Source organism: Vicia villosa, linkage group LG3 (genome assembly GCF_029867415.1).
Source record: "Vicia villosa cultivar HV-30 ecotype Madison, WI linkage group LG3, Vvil1.0, whole genome shotgun sequence".
Taxonomy (NCBI): Eukaryota; Viridiplantae; Streptophyta; class Magnoliopsida; order Fabales; family Fabaceae; genus Vicia; species Vicia villosa.
The window spans coordinates 113125395-113136555 of record NC_081182.1 but is presented as its reverse complement, the minus strand read 5'-3'; the positions used below and the strand labels follow the sequence as shown (position 1 = coordinate 113136555).

The following is an 11161-nucleotide window of genomic DNA, read 5'->3' as shown; positions in this document are numbered from 1 at the left end:
ATTAATTATTTTTTTCCAAACACACCCTTAATTATATCACATCTTTTTTTGCAATAAAAATTAATTATTTATCTCTCCTAAGGATAAATTTATAAAATTATACTAATAGTCAATAAATTTAATACTCTAACAAACTTTCTTAATCAATATAATTTTGTCTACGGGATCTTATATTTAGAGACATAGGTAGTATTTAATAATTGATTCTACAAGTCCATTTTACATATAAAAATGTGCTACTAAATATTCAATATCAAACAAACATGTGATGATCATCTAGTTGATGCATCAACTAACACTACAACACCCACAATTATAACCAAATATATGCTTTAAAAAATTTGAAAGACTCATTTCCAATTTTATTAATGATGGTAAAATTATCAACTTCCCTAAAAACAACAGATATATAAATTAAATAATCTCTTAATTCTTTAATTGATTACTACATAAATTTTCAATTTTTTTTCTTATGATTATATAATTGAGATGTCTCAATCGGTTATGCTAAATCACAAATTTATTATTACTTGTAAACCTCTAATTTAAATTACAAATTTAAATTATTATACCAATATAAGTGTAGTATCAACCATTAAAATTTTAACTTTATTATCTTTTTATCCTATATCAAGGTGTAAATAGTGTTTTTCATAAGCCCAATAACATTTTCAACTATTTTCACCAAAGCCCAATTATTCCTCATCAGAAAATCGACAACGCGTCTCTATATGCACGAAGGTGATCAACCAATAGAGCCGTGAGATCTCTGCTTCAAGACTTCACAGGTAACAAATTTCTCAATTTTTTACGCTTTTCGCATTTTGCAATTCCCATTTTCTGTTCCTATTTTCCCCCTTATCGTAACCATTTTTCGCTTGAAAATTATTGATTCAAATCGCATCGTTTTTCGATTTCTTCTTCAAATTAGGAATCCATTTTCTCTGATCGGAATCTGGAATCGACGAATCGGAATGGGTTTCTTGATAACGACACTGATTTTCGTGGTGGTTGGGTTCATCGCGTGTCTCTGCACCAGAATTTGCTGCAATCGAGGACCTTCTGCTAATCTGTAATACTTTTTCTGATCTTCGTTTTTATCTTTTTGATTATTTTTCAATTTGTGTTCTCCGTTGGTTATTATCAATTTTATCGTTTTCGGATTACGATTTGATTTTCGAGAGCTTCTGCATTTGATGGATTAGTGTAATCTGCACTAGATAGAAGTATAGTACGGCCTTTCTGAATTGTTTTGATTTGATCTTCTGAATTCTGAAAATGTTGAATTATGGTAGTGTTGTCTCTGTAATTTTTTTGAATTTAGTTATTTGCTGTGGTTTTTTGTGGTAGTTTTTATTTTTGAACTACGGACACAGGAAGCACGGACATCGTCGACACTGATAATAATTTGAAAAAAATAATAAATTGAAATGTATCGCAAGTGTTAGTGTCGGTTTCAGACATTGACTCAGACACACATTTTTTCAGAGATGTGGTGCTATGTTGTTTTTGAATTTGTAAAAAAGTGAGTGATGATTCTCAATATTTTGACAATTCTATTTTCTCAAGATATCACTGGTGTAGTGTTCGGTGTCCGGTAATAGGAACTCAAATTCGCACAAGGTTGATCAACGTTAGTTTAATGTACTCTATAGTCAAACAGGAATAGAATTGAAATTAGAGATTGAACCGTAGAACCATTGAATTTTACTCATACACATTTTTATTGGATTTCCCTTAAACTGTCCAAGATATCACCGGTGTAGTGTTCGGTGTCCGGTAATAGGAACTCACATTTTTATTGAATTTTACTCATACCATTGAAAAATTCCCTTCATAACTTTATTAATTCTAAATTTAAGTAATTGAGTTAGCAGTCCCTGGCTGCAATACAACTTGATTGTCACTTTCTTTGACTACACTTTTATTAATTTGTTTTTGACCTGTTTGCAATAGCGGATCAAATTGGCGCCGTTGTTCGGTGTCCCTGTATGTCTTGGTGTTTTATTGTACAAAACTAAAATAAATGAAATATATAGTTAGATATAAGTGAGATGTGCTTTGAAAATGGCCAGTATTATGTTTTAACTCTAAATCATTCTTGTGTTTTTTTGAAGTATGAAGCTGCTAAGAATGTATCAGATTTGTTACTTCACACATCTGTTATTGTTTTCTTGGAATGAATGTCATAGACTCCTAATGCCAACTTCTCATTGTTATAAAGCTTAGTATTCATATTCATTTAGTGATGCCAATAGGCTCAAAAAAATTATTGACATACTGATATTATTCTTGATTCCCTTGAACATTCATTTTGTATATTTTCTTGATTACTTATATCTGTTCAATACATGTATAATTTCCCTTGACAAGTTTCTAATCTCTTATCTTGTTGCAGATTTCACTTAACTCTGGTTACTACTGCAACAATATGCTGCTGGATGATGTAAGTTCAGATTTTAGTCATTCTTCTTTTAGTTTGTATGAAGTCAATAATGGAATTAGAGCAAAACGAAATCGTGCACCTAGGTTTATTTTCCCTGTATAAGGAGTTTATTCATTAGAAGAAAAATAATAAACGACACCTCATTCTTGCCTAAGAAATAACTTCACAGTTCACACTCACAGGCCGACATGTAGTCATAGTAGTTAATTTGTTGCAGCCGATTGTTTTGTATGTGCACAGCCTTTCTTTTCACTCCAACACAATGTTATGTGTGTTTTGAGTCATATCAAAGATACTGCATAGCTGCCCTCGTGAAATTATTGTAATTGAAGCAATCTTAGATAGATGAGCCCTGCATAAGTCGTGCAGTTTAGTTAATCATCCTTGAGTGGTTCTATTACTTATCTTAAAGAAGAACATGACCACCATATTCACTATTTTTTGAGGTATCAAATATTTTAACGACGAACCTCAAACAAACTCGGTGTGGAAAAGAGGGGTATTGGGGTTTGGAACCCATGCCCCACCATGTTCACTATTTTGATGGTTTTATATGATGACATGTTATCAATAGCCTGAGAAAAGGATAAGTGGTTTGAAGATTATGGTTTTCTCTGATTATTCTACCCATAGTCTAGTCTGTGATTCTGACTAGTAATTAGCTGCCATATATACCATGTTTGCCGTCGTACTGACCTTCATTTTCCTTTTCTTGTATCAGGTGGGCGATTGTATATCTGGCACAAATGAAACCACTCATCGTACCTATACTAAGTGAAGGCGAATAAGTTTATGAACAAATGTAGCTTCTTGTATGTTAGATAAAATATGGATCTCAGATTGGTTGTTGGAGAGAATTTGATATCAGCTCTCATGAGTCATTGATAATTTCCTAAGGTTGAATATGTATGTATCTTTTTGTTGGATAATGGCATATCTGTTTTTGCCTGATGTTACTGTGTTATAGGTGTTGTATTCAACCCTCATTCATTTCAGATGTTGTTTCAATTTCAAATCAATAATGAAAAATAAAAATATTACATTAGTCATAAATACAACATGAAAATGACTTTGTTTTAATCAAATACTATAAATAAGTATGCATTATTTGATATATCTAAGCTCTGCTATGTAGACATATTTTTTACACCAAATATTTACTTCAATATATTGTTTTCTGTAATTATAATGTAAACATAAAATAACAAGTATTCATAATAAAATTATAAAGATTTATTTTATAATATAAATATAAGATTATATCATTAATCAAGTTTATTAATACCATAAAAACTGATATTAATTATTTATTTTATTTATAATTTATTAATATTTTTACTATATAATATATGTGTAAGAATAAGTGTCCAAATAACATTGGATTGTCTCTTGGCATAGTATTTTGATGATTGTTCAATCCATTCCTTAAGAATATGATATTTAATAATACACGATTAGAAACACATTTTTATACTATATTTCTGTATCTTAGTTATTAATTCTCCTTTATATGGTGTTACTCCCTCGGTTATAAAATAGTAGTCTCTTTAGTTTAAAAAAAAGTTATCTTTCATTTTTTTTAATTAATTTTTTTTTTTGAAAAGTTGATATTCAGCCTCACAATCGATTAATTCAAGGGATCAATCTCATTGTCCATTTTTCAATCATGTCTTCGAACATTCGTGGAGCCTTTAGTAGCAACACTAGCACCATGTTATGGATCTTATCAAAACACACAACTCATATGTGTTTTGTTTTTATGAAACTCATGTTCGGTTGGCTAAAGTTGAGCAATTTTGGAGCTCATTGAATTATAAACTTGTTAAAATTCAAGAATTTAGAGGTCACTCCGGAGGTATTTAGATACTTTCTTGTGTTGAAAACACAACTATCACGGTTTTGTATAGCAATTATCAAGCTATTAATTTCCTTATTCAGCGTAAAGATGAGGTTTGGTGTTGCACTTCTATTTATGCATCTCCTATCTTGGACTTACACATACGTCAATGGGATTACCTCTCAGTTATGAAATATTTTCCATGTTCCTTGGTTACTAGTTTGTGATCTAAATGAAGTATTGTTTTCTTCTGAAGTATCTGGTGGTTATTTCTATCTTACACACACTCGTTGTCTAGCTGAGGTAATTGTAATTTAGTGAACTCGCATACAATCAGAGGTATTTTTATGTGGCGCAAGAATATTCAGATGGGCAGACATATTAAAAAAAAGGTTGGATATAACCAATCTGGACGTCGATTGGCAATTACGGTTCCCTCATGTAATAACTGAAGTCATCCCTCAACATGATTCCGATCACAACCCTTTGTTAATCAGTTGTAGCAAGTTTAAAAGTCAACGTTCCAAAAAATTCACTTTAAGCAGCCTGTATTTCTCACCCAGATTATGAGAAACTTGTTGATAATACTTGGAATACTTCTGGTCTTACTAGAATAACTAAATTGGCTAGCATCAAGGAAAAATCCATCATTTTAAACAAGGAAGTCTTTGGTAATATTTTAAAAGGAAAAGACAGGCTAAGGCTCGTATTAAAGGTGTCTACCGACAATTGGATATCTCTTCATCATATGATATCATTCAGTAGGAAAGAGAGCTTCAAAAGTAATTCTCAACTATTCTAGAAGAATAAGAACTTTTATCGTTTCAAAAATCTAAAGAAAATTGGATCAAATTTGGAAATAAAAATACCAAATTCTATTATGCTCAAAAGGTGATTCAGAGGAGAAGGAACATGATTACTAGTTTCAAAATTGACAGAAGCTTCTAATTTTCTTCAAGTTATTTCAATCTAATGCTCAATTTGAATCACATTGCCTCTTACCTCATATTATTCCTCAAATTCTACAGGATCTTCACGATACTCTTCTACAATCGATATCCAAAAGGGGGAGTTAAGGATATTATTTACTCCATGTCTCTGTACAAAGCACCAGGCTCTGAGGGATTCTAACCCATTTTCTTTACTACATACTAACATATTGTAGGAGGTACTGCAGATAATGCACGTATAACTCAAGAGATTGTTAACTATATGCATTCCAACAAAGGAAAATCAGGTTTTCTTATGCATAAGATTGATTTTGAGAAGGCATATGATAGTTTAGATTGAAATTTTTTAAAAATTGCTCTAGAAAAATTTGGATTTCCAGTGTTAACAATTTGATCTAATTATGAGTTTCATAAGCTGTTGAACATGTGACTTCACACACAAGAGGGGGTGAATCGTAGGTTTCAGAAAAACATTGGTTTAAAAACGTTTTACAGTTATTTGAAGAGTTTAAAAACATTTTGATTTTTTTTTTTAAATTAGCAACGGAAAAGTAAATAATTAGAAAATAAAGAGTTAAGGGTAAGAGTAGTGACACTAGGAATTATAAAGGTTCGATCGAAGTGAAGTAACCTAATCGAGTTCTTGAAATTGGGCATTCTAAGCAGTAATATTTATAAGAGCTATCTCCCAATTTGCTTTCTTAGGGACTAGTTGTTGTTGAAATTATTGTTGACAATGATATTGCATTAGCCCTTGCTTATGAATGCTCCTTTGGATGATTTTGCATTGGGCATTCTGAGTAGTAATCTTTTGGATGATTTTTAAACTTGGATGTGTTGGAATAAGGATTGTTCTTCTTGAGGTAATTTACTTGCTCTACTTAAAGTAGATGGGCTTTACAATACATAACAAAATTAAGACCCCCAAAATTTGTACAACTTACTTGTTATGCCTCTTAGACATGGGATACCTACTGAATTTATTTTTTCAATGCTTCCAACCTCCTTTTAAATTCAACTTCAAGTTGGTCTTCTAAATTTATATTATGGCTGGCTAGTTTTAGATTAATAACTCCTTACGCCTTATTTGTGCATCTATCATACAACTTGAGATGTTCATTCGCAACAATGACTTTAATAATATTTTTGATACCAATGGCTATTGTCATACCCCAAAATTTGCCCATACTATTTCTCTTGTTCAAATTCAAATCAAGGTACAAAGCTCAAAGACACCCTCTCCTAAACAAGGCTCAAAGATTTAGGGTTTTGTTGTTCTGAAGGAAAATCAATGAACCAAACGCTCCAAAGCATCCCATATGGTCTATGATACCCCATATTATCTCCATGACAAATTTCAGGTCTCAATTCAAAAGATTGACCACTCAATTGCTCAGAAAGTCAACAGTCGACTAGGTTGACCTAAAAGTCAACTGTGGTCAAAGTAAAGTCAAAACTCTTGATTTTTTGTCAAGATCCTCATATTGAAGTATCATTCACCATTTAATCAAGAATTGATCATGGTTCATCAAGGAAAGATCAAAAAACAACAAATCAAAAAGTTTCTAAATTAGGGTTTCCATAGGAGAAAGTCAACTAAACTTTGACCAGCCATAACTCTCACATGGAACATCCAAAATTTTCCATCCAAATCTCATTTTGAAGGAAATTTGATTCTCTACAAATTTGTGTCTCACATGCCAAGACTAAAAATGCTTCATTTGAGAGATATGGAACAAAACATTATAGGTCCTTTTCAAAAGTCAACAAAAAGTCACTTTTTTCAGAAGGACACACAAGGAGAATGGAAAATAATTTTGATGTGAGACCAAAGACATTGGTTAAAGGACTCCCTAAGGTTTCTAAAAAGTCCTAGAACACTTCCATACCTCAAAAATTGGGAGAGATAGGCCTTGTCAAATTTGGACTATTTTGGAGGGAAAAATGTGAAGGAACTTGAACATCTTTGCAAATGGGCCTATATTTTTAAGATCCAAACTCCTTCCTTATGGTATTGGGAGCCCATAAATAGTTGCCCACGAATTTATTTGATTTCAATTAATTTTATAGAATTTTTATTTCATTTAAATTCAATAAAATTAAAAGAGAATCAAAAGATTTGTAAGGAAATTTGTTTTGAATCAAGTCCAATCCACATTTACTCCAAAATTCAATCAAATTTCATGCATTGTATGATTGGAACAAGATTGATTCAATTAAGGCAAAAATAGAAAGATTCCATAATATATTTCAATCAAATTTCAAAGAAATTTCAATCAAAGATTGGTAAAGATTCAATTCAGTTTTGTTGCCCTAATATGTTCACCTATAAGTACACAACACATTGGCATTGAGAAGGGGTGGGATTCATCAGTTTTAGCAGCCTAGGAGTTCCAAAACCGAGCTCAAAATTCCAAGAAATCCTAAAGTTGAATTCAGAGTTTGAAGCAAATCCGAGACATCTCATCGATCACAACACATCCCTGGAAGAATTTGGAAGCAATCCAGATCTTTACACTCAAGAAACAAGTCCAGAATCGACCTCAAAACGCTCACGGTTTGTCATTCTTCTTCTTCATTCGTATAGCATGATACAAGCATCCATATTGAAATACGATTGCATCTGTATGTTTGTTTTGATGTTCTGAATGTTTCTGGAAGCTTAATTGCATTTTTATGACGTATTAAAGAAAACGCCATTATTAGGGTTAGAGCTTCCAAATTAGGGTTTTCTAAAATAGGTGAAATTAGGAAGAACTATGCAGCCTACCATATGCAGGGACTCTAGACGAACACGATGGCATATTCGCGAAAGATTTATGATGTTCGTATGAGGTTTTCATTGTTACAGGTGCATTGGCCACGAACCTGTCCATGGCTAAATCGTAGCAATATTCTCAGACTAATTTGCAGGTTCTTGAGGAAGAAGATGATGTGTTGCCATACGATAGGCCCATTTGAACTTCGCACGCATATTTTCATTTAATCTGCCATTGTTATTTTATTATAATTGCATGGTGAATGTTTAACAATTGAAGCGTGTGGTTGAGTTGGCAAAAGGGAGAGGCGTTCGAGGTTGAGGGCGCGGGTTCGACCCTTCGCTCCCTCTTGTTTTTTTATGAAATACAAACATTCTTGATCCAGTGTACAGAGCTCCCATATCCCTACCATATGCCCTCCATGATCAACCATCAGATCTTCAGAGGTTCATATCCGACCTTCAAGGGGACGCTGCTCTACGGTGAACCCTCATGCGAGAGCCACACAGGATCCAGCTAAGTATTTTCCAATTTTTTTTATTTTTAATTATATAACATAGTTTTATTTTATTTATATATATATATATATATATATATATATATATATATATATATATATATATATATATATATATCAATTTATTTCTTTTTCTTTTTTCTTTTCTAATATTAAGTTTATATATATATTTTATAAAAAACTTTTTATATATATAATATACTTATTTATTTATTTATTTTATATATTTTATATAATATACTTATTTATATAATTATATGTTTTATTATATTTAGTTATATTTATTTATATTAATTTTATTTTCTTTTTCTTATTTTATTTATATATTTAATTATGTATATTATTTCAAAAATTCATATATATATTTTGTTTTTATTCTTAAAAATATATTTCATGCTCGATTTTATTTTCTCGACCCGATTTAATTAATTAGGTCGTCAGACCAATAGTTAATTAAATTATTTTCTTTTTCTTTTCAATTCGTACCCTAATCAGGGTTTTCAACGATCGTTCCCTACACTAAAAATATCTGTTTCTCTATACCTTTTTTTCAGGTTCACTTCTCGAATACGCTCCGACTATGCGCCACGTCAAAAGAACGAAGCTAAGTTCTAAACCTTTTTTTATTAATATTATTTACCTTTTATTTTGTTTAATTAGGGTTTAATCTCCTCGCATATAGAATTTCTCCTACATTCATTCCTTTCCTTTTTCTTTGCTGATTCTCTGATGGTCAGGGTCAATGCTTAAGGCTCGAGGCAAACCTTTGCCTATCAACCTTCGTCAATTGAAGCTAAGTATTCTTTCCCTTTCTCGTATTTTTACTTTTATTGATTAGGGTTAACCCTGTTTATGGCTGAATTGATAATGCACTCACCCTACTTTCACTTGCTATTTTTCCCACCTTTTCAGGGTTTGTCAATTGCCAAGGCTACGAATAATTGGTAACCCTAAACTCAAATCTTAATTATTACTTGTCTCAAACCTATAAATCTTATCCCGCTGGTTTCAATTTCCCTCTCCCGTTATTGCTTTAATTATTAATTGCTGTGGTTAGTAATTTTAGGGAGTGATAACTTTGAATTGAATCTAGAATCACTAATTTTACAAGATAAATGTCATCGAAGTTAACCACGTGATTGTTTCACCCACGCACGCTTTTGGGGTAACCTCTCTGTTGCCTGTTGCTTTGTTGCCTGTTGCCTTATGTTTTTTGCAGAATAGCCATGTCCCTCGAATACGAGGATACCTCAGCCGTGTTGCCTCGATAAATACAAAGGTCATAAGACCCTAATGATGCTGCCTTCGATACACCAATATGACCTCAACCCTCGGAAGTTGCCTACGAAAAGGCTGAGGTATCCTCTGGCTGCCTACGAAAGGCTATTCTGGTTCTTCCCTTAGACTACCTGCCCCTCTATGGCATGGGACAGTCTTATGGTGAACAAACTCTCGATGACCCTTCAACCTCCAAATGAAAGGCTTCCTGCCCTCTTATGGCATGGAAAGATCCTTTCACCCTGAAAGGCTAAAAGAACTATTTTCTACATTCTTAAGGTAATTGCCCCTAATTGCTTTGCCTTGCTCTAAAACCTTTTTCATATTCTTTCTCATAAACCTTCAAAATGGCTACGCTCATTTACGAGCTAAAGTCCATATTCTTTTCTTCTACATTTCTGAAAACAAAGAGCAAAGCAATTAAGAGCCCATGGAAAACCATGGATGCAAAGGGTGCCTTACACCTTCCCTTTGCATAATTACCCCCCGAACCCTGTTTTTTTTATTTAAAAGGTTTTTCCTGTTCTTTTAGCCTTTCTAATATTTGGATAAAATAAAAGTCGGTGGCGACTCTTGCTATCCGCACATTTTGATTAAAAAGTCAGTTCACCGTATTACAGAACTGGCGACTCTGCTAGGGACGCTTTCGAATAAAAGTGGGGTTACCTTAAAAGCTTAGGATTCACTTAATTGTTTTCTATTGTTTGCTTTGCTTGCTTTATTTTTCAGGGCTATTTTGGGAATTAAATGAAGGACGAATCCTACACCCGGATTCAAGTACATCTAAGATAGGAAGTGGCATAATCATGGCGACCTCCTTTATGTATGTGGAGGATTGGTCAATATGAGAGTTCACGCTTAAGTTAGGCCTCTATGGGTGTTTGCATGCTTCTTTTGTATGAGGGAGGTTCGTGCGGATGTCCGTGGGTGAGTCGGAGCTTAAGGACCTTTAGTTACCTTTAACCCATCCTGACTTTTAGGAACGTAGTGGGGGAACTACTCTTGATGTATGTTGAGAGCATAGTCGCTCCCCGATACTACAACTCAGATAGGTCTTTTCTCAAAGTATCATTGCATGGTATGTATGTATCATGTTCGAGGGTGCTTTAGAGGGGCTGACAATTCTGGGTAACTCGGTAGAACCCGTTGCTGATATCATCTCTATCCTTAGAAATACCTTTGGGGAAGGGTACCTCACATGATCTAAACTCCATGCAAGCCGAGCCTAAGGAATTTGTGTGACTTGTGTGACCTGCGTGACTTGTCTGTGTTTGCTACTAACCTTCGTTTCCTTGCAGGTTTTGTTAAAAGGACTTGTTCGCCCTTACTATCTCACGCTATAAACTGCATTCGCATAACATCATGACATCATGA

General features: G+C 33.1%; 1 protein-coding gene across 1 annotated transcript; it reads left to right on the top strand.

Moving 5' to 3' along the window:
* Positions 1-649: 649 nt before the first annotated feature.
* On the top strand, positions 650-3504 carry LOC131656549 (V-type proton ATPase subunit e1). Its single transcript, XM_058926245.1, has 4 exons — positions 650-788; positions 932-1072; positions 2399-2446; positions 3168-3504. The coding sequence occupies exons 2-4, from the start codon at positions 975-977 to the stop codon at positions 3232-3234; spliced, it is 213 nt and encodes a 70-aa protein (XP_058782228.1). The 5' UTR covers positions 650-788; positions 932-974; the 3' UTR covers positions 3235-3504.
* The last annotated feature ends 7657 nt before the right edge of the window (positions 3505-11161 follow it).